Source organism: Oncorhynchus clarkii, chromosome 7 (genome assembly GCF_045791955.1).
Source record: "Oncorhynchus clarkii lewisi isolate Uvic-CL-2024 chromosome 7, UVic_Ocla_1.0, whole genome shotgun sequence".
Lineage (NCBI taxonomy): Eukaryota > Metazoa > Chordata > Actinopteri > Salmoniformes > Salmonidae > Oncorhynchus > Oncorhynchus clarkii.
This window is the reverse complement of record NC_092153.1, coordinates 19,476,627-19,499,492: the sequence shown is the minus strand read 5'-3', so window position 1 is coordinate 19,499,492 and position 22,866 is coordinate 19,476,627. Positions and strand designations below refer to the sequence as shown.

Here is a 22,866-nt window from a genome sequence, read left to right as displayed (position 1 = left end):
GTGATGGATCGGCGGGGCTTGGTGTCGACAAAGGGTCCAGGCCAATTGGCAAGAGAGGGATTGTAGTTGGTGTATTTTGTTTGCTAGCCGGGGGAATGGGCCTAGCTCGAGGCTAATTGGTGCTTTCATCTGGACAAAGGCGTTAGCAACAATAGCCACTCGGTAGCAGCTAGCTAGCTACGATGATCCGGTGTAATGGTCCAGAGCATGCGGCAGGAATCCAGTGATGTAGTGGGGGAAAAAAGCAGTTTGATATGTTCAGGGCTGATATCACGCTGTGCAGACTGGCAGATATTATCTGGGCTATCCAGGCTAAAGCGGCTGGTGTCTGTGCTAAAGGTAAAGACTGCTAGCAGTGACTAACAATGACTAAATAGCTAGTAGCTAATTAGATGGCTAGCTTCTGAAGGATAGCTTCTGATGCAGGTACCAGTTATTAGGTCTAAAAAAATAGCAGATCCGTACCACGTTGGGTGAGGCGGGTTGCAGGAAGGTATACTTAATTTGAAAATGGAAAAAGAGATTGAAATGTATACAGAACATTTTTAAAAGCTGAATATTTACACGGGACAAAAACAAACACGTCTTGCTGCTACGCCATCTTGGTTGAGGCCACTGTGTTCTTGGGAACCTTCAATGCTGTAGAAATTTTGGGGGACCCTTACCCAGATCTGTACCTTGAGACATTCCTGTCTCTGAGCTCTACGGACAATTCCTTCGACCTCATGGCTTGGTTTTTGCTCTGACAATTTAACAGTGTAATAGTGACCAGTAGCAGAATAAATAGATACATACTAATGGTAATGGCAATCAATAATCAATGGATTCCAACAGGCCCCTCAGGCGCGACGCCGCTGAAGGCCCATTCTGCTAACCTGCTAGCTACCTAGAGCTACTTGGAACCCTACTAATTCCACGACTGGTCTATCAGCGTCACCCAACGAAGAGGCAAAAACAGACTTACCCCCATCGCGACGTCCGCCAAAGGCTAACTTGATAGCCCCGGTCTACTAACTACTAGCCCCTGCTAACTGCTTGCTTGCTAACCTGGTCTGCTAACTGCTAGCTTGTTTAGCCCCGGCCTACTAACTGTTAGCGTGTTAGCATCGGCCTGCTAACTGTCTGAATCGCTGTGTTCCCAGTCAGCCCAACCACTCACTGGACTCATATGTTCACCTGGCTATGCATGCCTCTCTCTAATATCAATATGCCTCGTCCATTACTGTCCTGTTTAGTGATTGCTGTCTTATTTCACTGTAGAGCCTCTAGCCCTGCTCAATATTCCTTAACCAACCATGTTGTTCCACCTCCTACATATGCGATGATATCACCTGGTTTAAACGTCTCTAGAGACTATATCTCTATCATCATTACTCAATGCCTAGGTTTACCTCCAATGTACTCACATCCTACCGTACCTTTGTCTGTACACTATACCTTTAATCCATGCTATCGTGCACAGAAACCTGCACCTTTTACTCTCTGTTCCGAATGTGCTAGACGGCCAGTTCGCATAGCATTTAGCCGTACCCTTATCCTACTTCTCCTCTGTTCTTCTGGTGATGTAGAGGTTAATCCAGGTTAATCCAGATTGCTCCCCCTATCTTCTGAGCTCGTGCCACTAGGTGACCTAAACTGGGACATGCTTAACACCTTGGCCATCCTACAATCCAAGCTTGATGCCCTTAATCTCACACAAATTATCAATGAACCTACCAGGTACAACTCCAAATCCGTAAACACGGGCACCCTCATAGATGTCATCCTAACTAACTCACCCTCCAAATACACCTCTGCTGTTTTCAATCAAGATCTCAGCGACCAATGCCTCATTGCCTGCATTCGAAATGGGTCAGCGGTCAAACGGCCTCCACTCATCACTCAAACGCTCCTTAAAACACTTCTGCGAGCAGGCCTTTCTAATTCACCTGGCTGGGTATCCTGGGAATGACATTGACCTCATCCTGTCAGTAGATGATGCCTGGCTATTCTTTAAAAGTGCCTTCCTCACCATCTTAAATAAGCATGCCCCATTAATTTTTTTAAAACTAGGAATAGATATAGTCCTTGGTTCACTCCAGACCTGTCTGCCCTTGACCAGCACAAAAACATCCTGTGGCGTTCTGCATGAGCATCGAATAGCCCCCGTGATATGCAACTTTTCAGGGAAGCAAGGAACAAATATACACAGGCAGTTAGGAAAGCTAAGGCTAGCTTTTTCAAACAGAAATTTGCATCCTGTAGTACTAACTCAAAATAGTTCTGGGACACTGTAAAGTCCATGGAGAATAAGAGCACCTCCTCCCAGCTACCTACTGCTCTGAGGCTAGGAAACACTGTCACCACCGATAAATCCACGATAATTGAGAATTTCAATAAGCATTTCTCTACGGCTGGCCATGCTTTCCACCTGGCTACCCCTACCTCGGTCAACTGCCCGGTACCCTCCAAAGCCCCCACCATTTCTCCTTTACCCAAATCTAGATAGCTGATGTTCTGAAAGAGCTGCAAAATCTGGACCCCTACAAATCAGCCGGGCTAGACAATCTGGACCCTCTCTTTCTAAAATTATCTGCCGAAATTGTTGCAACCCTTATTACTAGCCTGTTCAACCTCTCTTTTGTATCGTCTGAGATTCCCAAAGATTGGAAAGCTGCCGCGGTCATCCCCCTCTTCAAAGGGGATGACACTCTAGACACAAACTGCTACAGACCTATATCTATCCTACCCTGTCTTTCTAAGGTCTTCGAAAGCCAAGTTAACAAACAGATTACTGACCATTTCGAATCCCACCGTACCTTCTCCGCTATGCAATCTGGTTTCAGAGCTGGTCATGGGTGCACCTCAGCCACTCTCAAGGTCCTAAACGACATCAAAACCGCCATCGATAAGAGACATTACTGTGCAGCCGTATTCATCGACCTGGCCAAGGCTTTCGACTCTGTCAATCACCACATTCTTATTGGCAGATTCAACAGCCTTGGTTTCTCAAATGATTGCCTCGCCTGGTTTACCAACTACTTCTCTGATAGAGTTCAGTGTGTCAAATCGGAGGGCCTGTTCTCCGGACCTCTGGCTGTCCCTATGGGGGTGCCACAGGGTTCTAGCCTCGGGCCGACTCTCTTCTCTGTATACATCAATGATGTTGCTCTTGCTGCTGGTGATTCTCTGGTACACCTCTACGCAGACGACACCATTCTGTATACTTCTGGCCCCTCTTTGGACACTGTGTTAACTAACCTCCAGACGAGCTTCAATGCCATACAACTCTGCTTCCGTGGCCTCCAACTGCTCTTCAATGCAGGGAAAACTAAGTGCATGCTCTTCAACCGATCACTGCCCGCACCTGCTCGCCTGTCCAGCATCACTACTCTGGACGGCTCTGACTTAGAATACGTGGACAAATACAAATACCTAGGTGTCTGGTTAGACTGTAAACTCTCCTTCCAGACTCACATTAAGCATGTCCAATCCAAAATTAAATCTAGAATTGGCTTCCTATATCGCAACAAAGCATCCTTCACTCATGCTGCCAAACATACCCTCGTAAAACTGACCATCCTACCGATCTTCGACTTCGGTGATGTCATCTATAAAATAGCCTCCAACACTCTACTCAACAAACTGGATGCAGTCTATCACAGTGCCATCCGTTTTGTCACCAAAGCCCCATACACTATCCACCATTGCGACCTGTACGCTCTCGTTGGTTGGCCCTCGCTTCATACGCTTCGCCAAACCCACTGGCTACAGGTCGTCTACAAGTCTCTAGGTAAAGCCCCGCCTTATCTCAGCTCACTGGTCACCATAGCAGCACCCACTCGTAGCACTCGCTCCAGCAGGTATATCTCACTGGTCACCCCCAAAGCCAATTCCTCCTTTGGTCGTCTTTCCTTTCAGTTCTCTGCTGCCAATGACTGGAACGAACTGCAAAAATCTCTGAAGCTGGAGACTGATATCTCCCTCACTAGCTGTAAGCACCAGGTGTCAGAGCAGATCACTGCACCTGTACATAGCCCATCTGTAAACAGCCCATCTATCTACCTACCTCATCCCCATACAGTATTTATTTATTTATCTTGCTCCTTTGCTCCCCAGTATCTTTACTTGCACATTTATCTTCTGCACATCTACCATTCCAGTGTTTAATTGCTATATTGTAATTACTTCGCCACCATGGCCTATTTATTGCCTTAACTCCCTTATCTTACCTCATTTGCACTCACTGTATATAGACTTTTTGTTTTGTTTTGTTCTACTGTATTATTGACTATGTTTTGTTTATTCCATGTGTAACTCTGTGTTGTTGTATGTGTCGAATTGCTTTGCTTTATCTTGGCCAGGTCGCAGTTGTAAATGAGAACTTGTTCTCAACTAGCCTACCTGGTTAAATAAAGGTGAAATAAAAAAATAAAAAATAAAAAAACAGACAGCAGTGTGAAAAATGTGGCAATTTTTCATACACATGACATTCTCAAGAACAAGGCGCAAAATTGAATATACAGAGAGCCAAAATAGAAGAAAGAGATGAACTAATTAATTCACTGATTACATAATGAATGTTCTGGGTGATGTTCAATTAAGACAACAAGTTTTGGATGATGTAATATTCATCCTGGAGGATGTTCACGCGTCTCAGGATGCTGATCGAGGATCTGTTTTGCCTTTTAGATCATAATAAATTGAGGTTACGTTGACACGGAGGACCTAAACCTGGATCAGCACTCCTCCTTTTGTGACACTTGACACATACGGACCCTGGTCTTGTAGTGATTGCGATCGTTCTAGTAAGCACTGTAACCCGACCAAGTAAACCATTAATATGCTTTGATCTTCCTGAAACCAGGGACAGTTGTTTACGTTGGAACAGGAGGCTCTTTTGCGCCGAGACAATGGAAGTAGCCTGTAGGAAATGTGTAAATGAGATGCTCCTTTTTCCCTTTGATAGAAGAATCTCTTTGAAGATAATATGTAGTCCCGTGGGGACTCTATATCTTTGAAATGGCAGAATTAGCTCTAAAACACTGGCTGGTCCTACATGTGTAGGTAAAAACTGCTTTGTGTATAGTCAGTGATCTTGGGTTAATAAGCTGTTCTCTCTCTCTCTGTGAGAACCTCAGTGATGGCTACATTTGCAGTTTGTCTTCCAAAGGGATGATTTCTCTCTACTCTTAACACTGCATGGAGGAGGCAGGGGAGAGACTGTCATAGCCGTAGCCATCAGTTACCATGGGAACTAGGGTAATTACTAACACATACTGTATGACTGTGTATTGACTGCACCCAGGTGATGGTAGAACTTGAAAAACAGTATTGACCAAAGAAAATTGATGACCCATCTGAATGGACACTGTGCACTTCCTTTGTTATATTTCCCCAGTTTATTGAACAATAGATTTTTACTTAAATGACTGTCCATTTCAGGTTAGTTGAATCTCAAGCAACTGGAGTAAAAAGAGAAGAAATGTTGTAGGGTAGCTTCAGTCAAATTGTTGTTGTATGGAGAAGATATGAACCCATAAGGGACTGCAGAAATGGATACCGATTTGAATTCGCTATGAGATAGCCCGAGTAACCAGCCATCAGTCCCTCTGCAGAGTGGGTGTGTGGGTGCAGAAAATCTGTCATATGGAGTGGATATTTTTTCTCTCTCCAACTGTTCCTGTCATTAATGTTAGCTTTTCTCTGTGTCTATCTGAAGAAATCCTGCCCCATCTATAGCCCATAGACCATACTGACCCTGGAATTTACATATAGGTTCATTTTAACGTTCCTTCAGGAACTATGTGCAACCAGATGTCGAAGGGCACCATTATCACCATAACCCCTATGAATATTGGCAGGTCTACTAGGGGTTGTGAGGCAATTGGTCTCCTGAAGTTACGGCCGTAATTCCCAGAGTGCTGTAGGAGAGTTAAAAGAGGTGTAATGGGGTTATGCTTAAACGCTGACCCTCACTTTATCATTTTTGATTGCTATCGGACATGATTCTATCGATCCAAGAAACCAGCTCTCTGCAGTAGCATGATCCCGCTACAAAGTCTATATAGCGAGTGTGAGCGTGTGTGTGTGTGCGTTTGCATGTGCGTGCGCGAGTGCCTCCTTTTGTGCATGGCAAAGCTGAAGATGTGTGCCCACATTTCCGGTGCAATGCTTTGGCCCAGCATCATAGCATGTTATTTGTGTCGGTGTACACAGGCAGCTATTTATCCCTTCAGTCTTCTGTGTAATTCTTGGTCGATTCCTGCCCCTGGGGAATCACTTGTAAAATCCTGTATGAATCCTTTTATCACAGTTTTAATTCATCTATCAAACCCCACTAATGCACGTACAGAGAGATTCATTGTTATCGCAGCCAAAGCTCTGTGTGTTTAGAAGCCATTATTATCCATTACATCTCTATATACGGCTCTGGGTCTCCCCTCTCATAGTGTATGTAAGATCATTTCTGGGGTAATCAGCTCCTACCACTAAAGGCCCTTAGAGTAGATCAGAGACCATGCATGCTATTTTTAATATGCTGTTGAGGTTCACCACAGAAATGGGGAGAGAGGGTGATTACCCGCAGTGAAAAATGGGCTTCCAAAGAAGAAATCTCTTGGGGAAGCCTGTGGAATTGCTTTCAAAATTACCGACTGCGTCAAATGATTCTTTACTGAGTTTGGATTGACAATAATGTATAACCGAATTAGCGAGATTGATTTGTTTTTATAACTGTTTGCAATTTGAGGGTCACTGTTAGTGTAGTTTATCGCTGTTTGGCTTAGTATGTTGTTATTGATGGTTACTAAGATGTTAGCTGACTATTGTAACTGCACTATGAATATCTCCTGTTTTAACATTTTATTTAACTAGGCAAGTCAATTAAGAACAAAATCTTACTTACAATGACAGCCTAGGAACAGTGGGTTAACTGCCTTGTTCAGGGGCAGAACAACAGACCTTGTCAGCTCGGGGATTCGATCAAGCAACCTTTTGGTTACTGGCTCAACACTCTAACCACTAGGCTACCTGATTTACATCAATCTGTTTGATAATATATAGCTAAGCACCTTATAGAGGTTGTGTTTGTGCCTACAGTACATGATGGCATGTGGGCACCGCATGCAAATAAGCCTTACATAGCTACTCACAATGTCAGTTTGAATTGTATTGGCTAATGACTTTGGGGTCTACGCATAACTTAATCTTTCTACGAATGCATGATGTCACAAGGAGACCATTTTGTAAATGCGCTAAACATACACGGATTTACGGCAAGGGGTGAGATCAAAGTATTACGGACGTTGTTGGTGGGATAGGGCCCGGTTCATAAAGAGTGGTTTTGTGTGAAAGCATGATCATGATAAGCTAGTTGTTTGATAATGAGGAGCATCTGTTGGAGACAGGGAGCAGATGCAATGACAAATGAGAATAGTAGGCTACTGCGTCGGTCAGTGTACAGGGGATCATCACACACGGTAGGTTGATCATCACACAGGGGATCATCACACACGGTAGGTTGATCATCACACAGGGGATCATCACACACTGTAGGTTGATTTAAATGACCCCACCAAACAAGAGCAGGTTCAACTCCCTCAAAGTCTGCGTCCCAAATGGCACCCTATTCCCTATGCAGTGCACTACTTTTGCCCAGGGTCCACTGTGTAAGGGTGCCATTTGGGACGCCGCCCAGTGTCATCAGTAACATTAGGTCACTAAATGAATTACAGAAGGACAACAAAAAAAAAACGCTCTCTTGGAGAATGTAGTAGCAGTAAAATTGCAGTAATATGGATGACCATGACTGACCATTCCTTACAGGGTGCGTTATTGAATGAAAATAAATCAATGGCTATACACAAGCATACACACACACACACACACACACACACACACACACACACACACACACACACACACACACACACACACACACACACACACACACACACACACACACACACACAGAGCTAAACAGTGCGCATTAAACATGCAAAGAGCCTTCCCCTCAGTCCTTCCAGGTTGATACCAGGTTGATTCCTGGAATCACCACAATTGCCACTGTAGCATGACAGCATCAGTGTGATAAACTGTCTGATTCAGAGTCAGACTTCACAAGGGGAGCAACTACTCCTTTATTTGAAATGCTCTGTGATTGTCCCCGTGCAAGATTTATAAGAATTCCAAGGCAGCTGCGGCTTTGAATGCAGGACCCGTCTACAGTGGTTATTTAAATCATTCATGCTCTTTCATGTAAAGACTTATCTAAAACTACAACCCTGACTGGTTCACACTTCTCACCCCTGGAACACTCCCATCTTGAAATACCTGAAATAATCTCTGGGGACATCATTGAACAGTTGGTTGGAGGTGTACGGAGTCATACATTTAGTGTACATTTTGTATCTCTTTATCCTAAAAACTGATCAAATGGAGGGAGTACGTGCCCCCTCACTTTCAATTGGCATGATGTCTTGCCTCTGGCTCTCCTCCATAGCAAGCTGCAAAGACTGAGTAGGCTGCACTGAAATATTGGACCCAATACTACACAATGTAATTGGCTTTAGTCAGAGACCATGTGGTTGGCTCCACTCATAACAGTGCTGCTGGCGTAGAGAGAGAAACACATTGCTGTCGGGTATTTTGGAGTGTGTGGCGGAGCCACTTGGACAGACTCCTGGTACAGCCTGGCCCTGCCTACAGTATGGCTGTTGTGTAATCGCCATTAGGACTGTGGCTGAATCACACAGCCATGCCACACTGTTCCTCCTGCTACCTGGTGGGAAGCCTTCTACTGCGGCGGCCATTTTGACACAGAGGGTCGGTTTTGAGGAGAAGTGGAGTGGGTTGAGTGGGTCTGAGGGGAAATTTGGAAAATCAGTTTGGTTGGCAGGAGGATGTGTCAGAGTAGCACACTGTGTGCCATCACGTTGCAACCTTTCCCCTCACGATTCAGACAGCTTGTGACTGTAAACTCCACATCTCTCCTCCCAAAAAAGGCTTATCCACAATCATTCTCAGGACTATGGGGTGCAGACTCAAGAAACACACACACATGCACTGTATGTCAATAAAAAATAAGGAAGTGTATATACTACAGTATACTAACATCACCATGTGTTAATCTCCTTCCAGGACTACACTTTAACCATGTACTTCCAGCAGTACTGGAGGGACAAGAGGCTGGCGTACTTAGGGATCCCACTGAACCTCACCCTGGATAACCGGGTAGCAGATTCACTCTGGGTCCCTGACACCTACTTCCTGAATGACAAGAAGTCCTTCGTCCACGGTGTGACGGTCAAGAACCGCATGATCCGCCTCCACCCGGATGGAACAGTGCTCTACGGCCTGAGGTGGGTTCCAAGGCAGTGGAACCGATGGGTTCTAGATGAATGCATCCAAGACTGATTCATTTGAAGGGATATCACAATATTTTATACTTTTATAGTAATAAATGCTGTATGGTATGTATGCTAGTTTTTTTAAATGTGTTTTTAAAGAAGTGGGACATTCCCACTCCTCTCTTTTTGTCTGTTTATTGGATAGCATAGACGGAGAGGAATAATAGAGGAGAGAGCCCAAAAATAGCAGTGGACCAGATTATCAACCATGCTGCAGTGATCTTTGTGTTCCGGAGGCAGTGGCTTAGACCACTGGTCCACCTCTAGGCCACCAGCTGCTATGTTTTTGGCTAGTAAATATAATCCCTTCCTATAGGCTCAATTTCGACATATTGGTGCAGTAGCGTGTGCATTGTCAAGCTTTGTTGAAATGTGTATTTTTAAAACATATGGTAAGATCAGAAGAAAACAACATAAAAAATAAATAATAATATATAGATAATGTATAGATGATGATGCAGGCTCAGCTGTTGCTTTGTTATGATTGCCTGTTTCAATATCCATAGCCATTGGTCTTTGTTGTTTGACAAGTCCTGAATTGTTCATCAGGATAATAAATATGTATGATGCAGGGTTTTCTTCCAAATTGAGCCATCCAGCATGGAAATTCAATGATTTTAGCATATTATTCACTCACACTGGACTCGTTTTGAATTATACGTAGTTGGATTCAATACAATGCATTGATTCTGTTCTTTTAACATCCTGTAAATCTGTTTCATGTACCCCCTCTAAAGAGTGTGTGTGTGTGTGTGTGTGTGTGTGTGTGTGTGTGTGTGTGTGTGTGTGTGTGTGTGTGTGTGCGCGCGCGCGTGCGTGCGTGCGTGCTTGCACGTGTGTAGGTGGAATCATCCATCTTGTCTAATAGCTTCTGACGAACACACTCGTCTGGATGTAATGCATTTCTGAGATGACAGTATAGCTATGTGACCTGGCATTCTTATCCATAAAGACATATATGACATATATGTTTTAGATTGTGGAGCTTAAACTGTCTAGTGGTCACAGCTTCACTAATGGAGTCCAGGAATTCAGCAACTTGTGCAAACATGATTAGATTCTGACTTCTTCAAGCCAAGGGTACTTGGGGAAGATCAATCGTTGTTGTACCGAAAATATTCAACCTCACGATCTGACCAAAAGGACAAAACCCCTAGGGTTCATAGCTATACCATTTAGCAGACACTTTCATACAAAGCAACTTACAGTCACGAGTGCGTATATTTTACGTGTGGGTGGCCCTGGGAACAAACCCATTATCCCGGCACTGCAACACCCTGCTCTACCAACTGAGCCATACAGGACCACAGTCCACTCGTCATTATCCCAACTCAATCAATCACTCACCCTGAAACCCACGGTCAAACTGTAAGTGATAATGTATGGAATGGAATCCCAGAGTAGGATCTCCAGACATTACTATGTGGAATGTTCAGATGTTACATTACCTGTCCAGTGAAGTAACCGAGACGTGAGTGTACTGTAATGATGAGTTCTGGTTCTGAAGGCTTATTTTGTCATATCTGGTCTACCTGGCTGAACCTGATACCAACTGAAACACTATGAGTGAAGATCAATGCACATATATAGTTTCTCTAATACAATTATAGTCTATACTGGTATGTATTCAGTTTCAGCTCTTCTTGCTTACAAGTGGGACCAGAGAGAGAGCCTTTCTCTCTGTGGAGTTGACTGTGGTTGTTCAGGAGATCATAACGTGATGGGTGAATAACATCATACTGTAATTATATGGTTTCATGCACAGGTGAGAAGATTAGGTGGATCCACAGCAGGCACTATGGCTGGAGAACGTGTGTGTGGGCTCCGGTAAAGCTTAAGTTAACATGATCCTCTTTCCCCCTTGTGTGTGTGTGTGTGTGTTGACCTCAGGATCACAACGACGGCAGCCTGTATGATGGACCTGAGGAGGTACCCTCTGGACGAGCAGAACTGCACTCTGGAGATCGAGAGCTGTGAGTGACCTCAATACCATCAACCTCTGAAATGACTATTTCTCTATTAGATTTCAGTATTTCAATATTTTACTATATAAAACAAAATTGTGTATACCATTTTACTATTTCAGTATAAATAACATTTTAGTAAAAGATATACAACCACAATGGAGATTACGGTGAGACTGGATGTTAAATGTCCAATGCAGACGTTTTTATCTCAATATCAAATCACTTCTGGGTAACAATTAAGCACCTTAATAAGCATCTTATTTTCAGTTCAAATGTTAAACGAGAAACAAAAATGGACTCTTTGGGAGTGGTCGGAATGGGGAGGGGAAAACGGAAAACTAGCTGTTATTGGCAGAGATGTTTGGAACTCTCTTTCTTATTCGTCTATTATACTAATTTACCACATGGTTATGTCACCAGGAAGGCCAAAACTCCATCCCACCAAAACACGCTGAAATGTCTAAAAGGGCATTATCATAATTTTCACAAGTTCACAGTACTATTGCAACCTCTGAGTGTGGAAATATACACTGAGTACACCAAACATTAGGAACACCTTCCTAATATTGAGTTGCAAGGACTCTACAAGGCATCGAAGGCGTTCCACAGGGATGCTGGCCTGTGTTTTAACTACATTGGCAGCACGTTTCCTCCATATGCTGCCAATGCTTCCCACAGTTGTGTCAAGTTGGCTGGATGTCCTTCGGGTGGCGGAGCATTCTTGATACACACGGGAAACTGTTGAGCGTGAACAACCCAGCAGCATTGTAGCTCTTGACACAAACAGGTGTGCCTGCCACCTACTAGCATACCCCGTTCAAAGGCACTTACATTTTTTGTCTTGCTCATTCACCCTCTGAATTCACCCTCAAGGCTTAAAAATCCTTCTTTAACCTGTCTCCTCCCCTTCATCTACACTGATTGAAATGGATTTAACAAGTGTTAGAGTTGCGTCAATGAGATCAACAAGGGATCACAGCTTTCACCTGGATTCACCTGGTCAGTCTATGTCATAGAAAGAGCAGGTGTTCTTAATGTTTTGTATACTTGTATACAGAACACAGAAAAATCATGTTTTTAATTGCCCTGGGGCTTTTTAATGGTTAAATTGAGAGAGTGGAGTTTTAATGATCTGTGACTTAGTTTCTTCACATGGTATCCCACTCCAGGAGGTGCATTCTAACCCTGTCTTTCTTTCTGTGGTTCAGATGGATACACGACAGATGACATTGAGTTCTACTGGAAGGGAGGAGACAATGCGGTGACGGGGGTGACACGCATTGAGCTGCCACAGTTCTCCATAGTGGACTACAAGCTGGTGTCCAGAAATGTTGTCTTTTCCACAGGTAAAAAAACACATTCTCAGAAAATACAAAGCCCGACCATGTTATTTTCCATCTAGCGTTTTACCCAACCAGTGCTCCACTATGAAACTCTTCACTGCTACTTCAGTTTTCTAGTGGCTGTATCTTCCAGTTCGGAAGAAATGTTATCAGTATCATTGACATCGTTTGGTGCGTGGGTGCTTGCATGTTCATGTATGTCAGGGTGTGAGAGCTTGTATGTACAGTGCCTTGCGAAAGTATTCGGCCCCCTTGAACTTTGCGACCTTTTGCCACATTTCAGGCTTCAAACATAAAGATATAAAACTGTATTTTTTTGTGAAGAATCAACAACAAGTGGGACACAATCATGAAGTGGAACGACATTTATTGGATATTTCAAACTTTTTTAACAAATCAAAAACTGAAAAATTGGGCGTGCAAAATTATTCAGCCCCCTTAAGTTAATACTTTGTAGCGCCACCTTTTGCTGCGATTACAGCTGTAAGTCGCTTGGGGTATGTCTCTATCAGTTTTGCACATCGAGAGACTGAATTTTTTTCCCATTCCTCCTTGCAAAACAGCTCGAGCTCAGTGAGGTTGGATGGAGAGCATTTGTGAACAGCAGTTTTCAGTTCTTTCCACTGATTCTCGATTGGATTCAGGTCTGGACTTTGACTTGGCCATTCTAACACCTGGATATGTTTATTTTTGAACCATTCCATTGTAGATTTTGCTTTACGTTTTGGATCATTGTCTTGTTGGAAGACAAATCTCCGTCCCAGTCTCAGGTCTTTTGCAGACTCCATCAGGTTTTCTTCCAGAATGGTCCTGTATTTGGCTCCATCCATCTTCCCATCAATTTTAACCATCTTCCCTGTCCCTGCTGAAGAAAATCAGGCCCAAACCATGATGCTGCCACCACCATGTTTGACAGTGGGGATGGTGTGTTCAGCTGTGTTGCTTTTACGCCAAACATAACGTTTTGCATTGTTGCCAAAAAGTTCAATTTTGGTTTCATCTGACCAGAGCACCTTCTTCCACATGTTTGGTGTGTCTCCCAGGTGGCTTGTGGCAAACTTTAAACAACACTTTTTATGGATATCTTTAAGAAATGGCTTTCTTCTTGCCACTCTTCCATAAAGGCCAGATTTGTGCAATATACGACTGATTGTTGTCCTATGGACAGAGTCTCCCACCTCAGCTGTAGATCTCTGCAGTTCATCCAGAGTGATCATGGGCCTCTTGGATGCATCTCTGATCAGTCTTCTCCTTGTATGAGCTGAAAGTTTAGAGGGACGGCCAGGTCTTGGTAGATTTGCAGTGGTCTGATACTCCTTCCATTTCAATATTATCGCTTGCACAGTGCTCCTTGGGATGTTTAAAGCTTGGGAAATCTTTTTGTATCCAAATCCGGCTTTAAACTTCTTCACAACAGTATCTCGGACCTGCCTGGTGTGTTCCTTGTTCTTCATGATGCTCTCTGCGCTTTTAACGGACCTCTGAGACTATCACAGTGCAGGTGCATTTATACGGAGACTTGATTACACACAGGTGGATTGTATTTATCATCATTAGTCATTTAGGTCAACATTGGATCATTCAGAGATCCTCACTGAACTTCTGGAGAGAGTTTGCTGCACTGAAAGTAAAGGGGCTGAATAATTTTGCACGCCCAATTTTTCAGTTTTTGATTTGTTAAAAAAGTTTGAAATATCCAATAAATGTCGTTCCACTTCATGATTGTGTCCCACTTGTTGTTGATTCTTCACAAAAAAAATACAGTTTTATATCTTTATGTTTGAAGCCTGAAATGTGGCAAAAGGTCGCAAAGTTCAAGGGGGGCGAATACTTTCGCAAGGCACTGTATATGCACTTGCTTGTATGGGAGAATTCCTCGTTTACCTTTATTTGAGAACCCGATGGCAGCCATTACATTTGAGCGTCCAGTGTGGCCCCTCTATACTCTTTCCTCTCTCCCTGGCTCCTCTGTGGCCCCCTGTCTCCCTTCTCCCTGGCTCCTCAGTGTGGGCCCCCCCTCTTCCCTCTCCCTGGGTCCTTGGTGTGACCCCGTCTCCCTTCTCCCTGGAGGGCCCCCTCTCTACTATCTCCCTGGCTCCTCTGAGGACCCCTGCATCATACTTCAAAGGCCTGTCTCCCTCCCCGAGCCTGGCTAAAGACCAACTTTCCTCCATGTGCTACTGTTGCTGGCTTCACTCACAGAGACTCACACAGGAGCAGTGAATGATGGTAGGATGGCAATTACCCAGCTGTTTTCTTCAGCTCTTTAAAAGAGGGAAGCCACGGAGAAGCAGCCTGGGAAACAGGGCATCAGAAATTCATGTGGAAAATAAGGCCCAGAGCATCAATTATTCCCCCCCAAGCTCACAAGGAAACATTGCCATAAGGATTTTAAGTTTTAATGTCATGTACACGAGTACAGTGAAATGCCTTTTTCTTGAACCCAACAATGCAGTAATCAATCAACAATATAGTGCTAAAAATAACATGAGGTAGAACAAAAACACACAGGAAACAGAAATAAGAAGTACACAAGAAAGTAAGTAAGCATACTACATACAGGGTTAGTCAGTTCCAGTACCATATTTACAATGTGCAGTGATACTGTAGCGGGGTATGTGTAGGGGTAAAGTGACTAGGCATATATAATAAACAGAGTAGTAGCAGCGTATATGATGATTGTATATGAGTCGGTGTGCGGGTGTGTAGTCAGTATAAATGTATGTGCATAATATTATGTGTGTGTGAGCAAATTATGAATTGAGTGTTTGTGTGTTGGAGTGTCTGTGTGCGTGAGTGTGCAGGGCCCTGTGAGTGTGCATAGAGAAAGTACAATGTAAATAAATGAAATACAAAGGTCAAATCCGATTGGTTGTTTCAGATTGGTTGTTTTCCCATGCTCCCCCCCCCTCCCCCCCCTCACTTTAGTAGTGCATAAAGGGGATCTGTGTTGAACTGGTGAACGCTGTCAGAACGTTGTCGGACATCGCACCCTTGCATTACGAGAGTTTTCGCGGTCGTGGTCGTCAAGGGTGTTGTCCTGGTTACCGTATCACCATCATCGCCATCCTCCTATTCCTTCCTTTCCTCCTTCTCATCCCCCTCTTCCTCCTCCTCATAACATATGGTGTACTCTCCCACTCGCTGACGTACGTCCAGAGACACAGCTAGTGTGAACGCTTAGTTGCACACCTACATCCTCTGTATCACCAATCTTCTTTCAACACCTACTTTCGCCTCCCACTATCCCTTGCATAATGTTACCTTTCTTAAAGGGACAGTTCCCTCCCTTGACGAATGTACCACATCTCACGTATACAGTACACGGACAGCAATCCGTGGATCCAGGTAGTTTGTGATTCGAGAGTTAGATTTTTTTTTTTTGAATGTTTGTGTGCAAATCAGTGGGAGTGGTATGATCCATGTTAGCGTGACTCAAACCCCGTGCTTAAATAAATAGCCACGGTAATGTGTAGTATTGGAGGACATTTTTTAGGTCAACTTTAGTAGCAGTGAAAGGACTTCTTCCTATCGCTTAGAGGTGTACAACTGACACCCTTGAGTTCTGCATTCCTTCTGGTACTCGTTTTGCCCTTGGCGCTTAATGGATCAATAAGTGTCATTGATTGGCTGAGGAGTCCACACACTTGGATACCCAGATGTTAATTTGTCTCTGATTAACAAGGCAAGGCATGGACGAAAACCAGCAGACGCTATGACCCTTGAGGACCAGAGTCATGCATCACTGGTGTAATGCTATACAGAGAGGAATGTGCAACTCAAATGGACATTTACGATGACAGATATGTGATAAAGTGTGTTTTTCATAAGCCAGGTCAGAGAAGAAATACGTACATTACCAAATGCCTAACATATCAAGCTCCAAGACTTTTATACATGCATAAATTATGAAATAGTTTAAAATAAATAATATATGTCGATTGAAAGTGCAACATTTTCTATCATCACAGTTAGTATTGAAATATTTTATTATTTGCCTCGCATTCAGCCACCGTGTGTCAAATTGTTGTGAAGTATGGTTCAAGGATGCTTGTTTCCATAGTGATAAATTCAACCCATGCTGCCATTGCCATAGAAACAAAAACAAAAACACGAGGTGTTCCAGTATGCTCCTCGAACCAAGAAGTCGTTCATTCTATTCAACCGCTCAACATCTTGTTTTCATAGGTGCCTACCCACGACTGTCTTTGAGCTTCAAGCTAAAGAGGAACATCGGCTACTTTATCCTGCAGACCTACATGCCCTCCATCCTGATCACCATCTTGTCCTGGGTCTCCTTCTGGATCAATTACGATGCCTCGGCTGCAAGAGTGGCATTAGGTTGGTGTACAGCCCCATATGTTACACATTGTACAATATTAACAGGCCTCCTCCGTTTCCCTATCATGTGTGACTGATCACAACATCCCACTAATTATACACTCTTAGAAAAAAAGGTGCTATCTAGAACTCAAAAGGGTTATTCGGCTGTCCCCATAGGAGAATCCTTTGAATAACCCTTTTTGGTTCCAGGTAGAACCATTTTGCGTTCCATGTAGAACCCTTTCCACAGGTGCTTCTACATGGAACCCAAAAGGGTTCTGCCCGGAACCAAAAAGGGTTCTCCGAAGGGGACAGGCGAAGAACCCTTTTGGAACACTTTTGTAGGGTCACACATACGGTCTAGTCCGTGAGATAATTATATTCTAATTCTATTTTGATGGTCTACTCTGTATTGCTGAGTGGACAGATTCCCCAGCACTCTCTCATGAACATAAAGCAGAGAATTGGGAGGTCTTTGCAAAGGCCTGCAATATCCGGTGGCTTGCTAATAAGGAGTCCACCAGAGAAAAACATTAACTCCCTCAGTGATGGATCGTTATGGGATTTCCGTTGCCACCCAGAAGGGTGCTTTGTGGAGGCTGCATCCCGGTAAGAGCAGCAATCAAGATATCAATGCAGTGGGGAAACAATTGAATTGTTTGAAGGTAAAATTGATTAGGGAGCAATGTTACAGTGAATTCCAAATCCAGACGACCCACTTGGCCCTAATCTTGTTCCAGCACATTTTCTTCACTCTCTCGTGGTGTACCTTTACTCAATAACTCTGAGCAAAAAGAAATAAAACTCCCCATTGAGTTACAGTACGTACATTTTAGCAGACTCTCTTATCCAGAGCAATCCTTTTTTTTCATACTGGGTCCCACGTGGGAATTGAACCCACAACTCTGACCATGCTCTACCAGCTGAGCCACGCAGGACCTACAGCGCAGTCAGTGTAGCTCACCAACTCCATGCATTCTGTGATATACAGGATGCATGGTGCGAGTAAAGCAGGGTACAATAACCTGGACCTGTACGTGCAGTGTTCAGCAATGTAACACTCCGAATGTTTGTTCAAAGCAACTGTGCCTCTAGAGTTGCTAAGGCTGATGTGATCATACTTCCTCAATTTTAGACTAGGGTATCTTCTGACACCTGAGTGTGGACCAAATCTCATTTCTTGATAACCTCGCACCCAATTTCAGAGAACAGACGATAGGAATAAGGTATCGATAATGCCGTTAGCAAGCAGAGTGCTACAGGATCTGAAGTCATTTGCACGATGCTTTAGTGGCGTCTTCATAATGATTATGCAGCAGAAATAGAGTAGGGAGGCTGTCTGAAACATACAATTAGAGAGACATTAAAGGGGCAGTCTGGGATTGGTGGATCCATTTTTTAAAAACTTTTAAATGAATGATATATACTGTATATACAGTGGGGCAAAAAAGTATTTAGTCAGCCACCAATTGTGCAAGTTCTCCCACTTAAAAAGATGAGAGAGGCCTGTAACTTTCATCATAGGTACACTTCATCTATGACAGACAAAATTAGAAAAAAAATCCAGAAAATCACATTGTAGGACTTTTAAAGAATTTATTTGCAAATGATGGTGGAAAATAAGTATTTGTTCACCTACAAGCAAGCAAGATTTCTGGCTCTCACAGACCTGTAACTTCTTCTTTAAGAGGCTCCTCTGCCCTCCACTCGTTACCTGTATTAATGGCACCTGTTTGAACTTGTTATCAGTATAAAAGACACCTGTCCACAACCTCAAACAGTCACACTCCAAACTCCACTATGGCAAAGACCAAAGAGCTGTCAAAGGACACCAGAAACAAAATTGTAGACCTGCACCAGGCTGGGAAGACTAAATCTGCAATAGGTAAGCAGCTTGATTTGAAGAAATCACCTGTGGGAGCAATTATTATACATCTAGTTTATTGTTCAGTAGCAGACCAGTATGTTAGCAGATGTGGAGTACTTACCACTTTCTCACTTATGGGAGGTACTATTTAAATGCATAATACCTACACATCTGACATTTTTCCTTTGAAAGTGGCTAGAGAGAGAGAGAGAGAGAGAGAGAGAGAGAGAGGCAGTGAGAGTGAGAGAAGCTCCATAAAAATATGTTTATCCCCAGAGAGTCCGGTCTCCTGATGAAAAAGGAGGGAGGCCCACGGGCACATGGCCCTGTGATTAAATTGTCAGGTCGGTGGGTGCAGTGAAGGACAGAGAGTAATAGAACCACAGAGGGAACACCGATAAAGAAGATGGCTGCCGTTCAGCAAAACCCCAGAGATCGCTGCAATGAATAAAAGCAAAAGGGGGAGAACGCTGCTGTTCCTCAGAGCGAGAAAAACACACACACACACACACACACACACACACACACTGACACAGCAAACCGGTAATACTTAAAACTGTCCCCTTTAATGTACCAATAAATCAAGGAAAGGGCCAGATTGATCCTACACTCTAACTACCTCCAGTGTTGCTTTATGACAGTACTAGCTACTGGTGCACATGGTTTATATTTCTTGTAAAGGAGAATACATTTCTGCATGGACAACAGATTAAGCATGTGCAAAGAAAGCATTGTCTCCATAAAGAGACCTTTCTTTAGGACATAACATATAGTATATTTAACATGAGACATTCAATTCAACTTCTTCCACTGTTAAAATGTCACTCACAGCTGGAGGCTGAATGTACACAATTATTCAATGAGTTGTTTGGGGTCGGTGGTGTCCGAGGGGCAAGTAGAGGGCACATTTTTGAATTTCTACCAGGGGAAGTTATTTTGGCTCAGAGCACAACAAGACTAGCCAAGTCCCATTCGTTATATACTGTAGCCAACTCTTCTACCATTGTCACACCATGCGTGTTTTGGAGGAGGAGTTAATTGGCCAAAGCACAAACAGACTGGAGCACCAAGCTACAACGACGCAATCCAAAATTCAATCAAATAATTTTCTGCTCTGTCCTGGGAGGTGGTTTGGCCAGAACGTAATTACAAATAATTAGTAGACTGAAAATTGACCACAAGAATCCCAAACAGACATAATGTTTGACCAAAACATAATTATTTAAAAGCTTGCTTACATTTGAATATGATCACGTGTCTCTCCATTAAACGTCCCCACGTTTAATGGAGAGATACGTGATCATACTCAAATGTAAGCATGGTTGTTAATGAATATGTTTTAGTTCCCATACTTGGGAACATATTTATTTAATTAAAATCACTTGGAGCTGATTTCCTGGCTTTTTTACAGTCTTTATGTCCAACAATGAAAATTAGAAATATTCTCAGAAAACTTGTGGGGCCACTTGGGGAACCCTGCCTTAATCTGTCTGTTGTAATCCAGGGATCACCACTGTGCTCACCATGACCACCATCAACACCCATCTGAGAGAGACGCTCCCCAAGATCCCCTACGTCAAGGCCATCGACATGTACCTGATGGGCTGCTTCGTCATGGTCTTCCTGGCCCTGCTGGAGTACGCCTTCGTCAACTACATCTTCTTCGGCCGAGGACCACAAATGCAGAAGAAGCTGGCAGAGAAAGCCGAGAGGGCCAACAATGAGAGGGCGGCCAAATATGACACCAATCGAGTAAGTCTAAGATGCTCTAACTTCTTCAAAGTTCTTCCAAGTTGTCAGGCGTTATCTTTGCGGTCCGCACACTCTTACGACGGCAGATCAGAAACTCTATAAATATGGTGTTGTGTTTCTTGTGGTTAGTCTCCTCAGGAAGGAGGTAAAACGTCATCTCTTAAGCTGACTAAGCAGCCTAATAGAGCAAAAACGCTCCGTGTCTCACAGTCGGTGAGTCTTGACCAGCGGACACGTATTTTTTCACGATCTGTCTGACTTGTCTGTCACCATTGACTGACATTACATGTTTCATGTCCGCATGAGAATTGAATGAGTCTGTACGTGTCGCTTGTTACCGAAGTTGTCATTGTCCTTTGTTCAACTTCTGGTTTGACGTTTGCACGTCCAATGCAAGTCTGCAAGCCCGCTAATGTCTATGTTCCATAGTGTCGCTACAAAAAAAGATATTGTGCTGTGTTGTCCATTCGAACGTTCATTCAAAGTGCCTTGTTCTCATTCCTGCATAGTCTCATATCTTGATTCTCCAATGTATGTCATTAGTCTAAATGGGTTTATCGTGGACATAGTTCCGGTTCTCATCTCACCCTTGAACCCGTCCAGAGCAGGACCATCATGTTGTCGTAGCTCCAGATAATACATCAATGCTCTACTTCCGTCTCCAGGCGGAGTCCCACGGTAATATCCTGCTGACCACCCTGGAGATCCATAACGAGGTGGCAGGAAATGAGGTCACCACCAGCCTGGCGGACAGCAGGAACTCCTCCGTCATGGGATTTGACAACACCAGCACAGGTACCGGCGTCCAGTGCAGGAAGGCGAGCCGGTCCTCGGGTCCTCGCCACAGCCTCGACAGGCACGCCCAGCTCAAGAGGCACAAACTGCGGCGGCGCTCGTCGCAGCTCAAAATCAAAATCCCTGACCTGACGGACGTAAACGCCATCGACAGGTGGTCGCGGATTATCTTCCCCTCCGTTTTCTCCCTCTTTAATCTAATCTACTGGATGTATTATGTCAACTGATTGACTGATTTTAGGGTTAGGTGGTGTTAAGAGTATTTAAAAAAAAAATCCCTTTGTCATTGTTTTGTCTTTTTTACGCGACAGGAAATGTTTTGCTATCGAAAAACAAAGGACTGCCTCTATATGGCACAGACAAAATGCGTTGACTTCTTTGTTAAAGTTTTTATATTTGCAGTCATACTCAAATTATGGATTGCGGTGGATTGCTAATTCTGAAAATGTTGTACAGAACTATGTGAATAAATACACATACCGTAGGACTGGTACTGTATATTTCCCAGTAGTCTTGCCCCTCTGTAGTTTGATAATGGAGATCTTTATACCCAATTCAATATGTGCAATTTGCAAGAAAGAAAAGGTCATTCTTACATTTTTTTTTTTTTTTTTTTTTAACAAACCCAAATAAAATAAAAATGTTATGTAATGTATTATGCATATACACAATGAATTGTAATGAATACTTTATCATTATTTACATATTATTTGTCATTTATGCGAATCAATGCAAAAAATATATACTCATGTTTTGTGATGCTTTGTATATATTTTTTGTCTTGGTCAGATAATATAATTTTCAAGTGCACATACAGTATTTGCAAATTTTACAGTGAAGTGGTCCTGTTAATGTATGTCTATGTACAGTGTATTATTATTAGTAGTAGTGTTGCTATTATTACATAGGTGCAAATTAATGTCTACTGTTGAGGGTTTCATATCTCAGGTTCTGCATTTTGCTAATTGGCAACCATTACGTTTTCAAAATCCTGTCAAACAGTCTTGAAATTGGAATATTGATTGGTAATCTAAACATACCCACCACTGCACTCAATGAATCTGTCACGGTTCACATATTTTCTACCTGATATTGTGAATGCTTGACAGGATTTCACTCAGTAAATTGACGACATTCCTTTAAATCAGCTCCATCTTTGATAGCTGTCGAACTCTCCTGCCAACGGCCTAGTGCTATATACTGTATCACATGTCTTTGTGAAATGTTCAGATATTTTTGTAAGGTGTAACGTTGACTAAAGCTACAGTATATTAACTCCCTCTCTTGCGCGCTAGCATTGTAGAAAATAGATTCCCTCGGTTCACAGCATTCCATGGAAGTGGCAGGGTTGAGGGTTTGTTTGGTTTTTAGCATTTGACTGATATTTACTGCTGAAATGACCTCCAACTGTAAATATAATGTATATAACA

At 43.2% G+C, this 22,866-nt stretch overlaps 1 protein-coding gene across 3 annotated transcripts in view; it reads left to right on the top strand.

Annotated features, from left to right (window-relative positions):
- LOC139413006 (gamma-aminobutyric acid receptor subunit beta-3-like) overlaps window positions 1–22,866 on the top strand; it is a 31,895-nt gene extending 9,029 nt beyond the window's left edge. For 2 of the 3 annotated variants that reach the window (XM_071159968.1, XM_071159966.1), the window contains exons 4-10: window positions 9,121–9,341; window positions 11,280–11,362; window positions 12,565–12,702; window positions 16,888–17,040; window positions 20,394–20,641; window positions 20,771–20,854; window positions 21,307–21,740. In XM_071159968.1, coding sequence (XP_071016069.1) covers window positions 9,121–9,341; window positions 11,280–11,362; window positions 12,565–12,702; window positions 16,888–17,040; window positions 20,394–20,641; window positions 20,771–20,854; window positions 21,307–21,663 — 1,284 coding nt within the window. In that variant the 3' untranslated portion in view covers window positions 21,664–21,740. Of the gene's footprint in view, window positions 1–9,120; window positions 9,342–11,279; window positions 11,363–12,564; window positions 12,703–16,887; window positions 17,041–20,393; window positions 20,642–20,770; window positions 20,855–21,306 lie in introns of all 3 variants that reach the window. The other variant, XM_071159967.1, reaches the window with a different exon arrangement.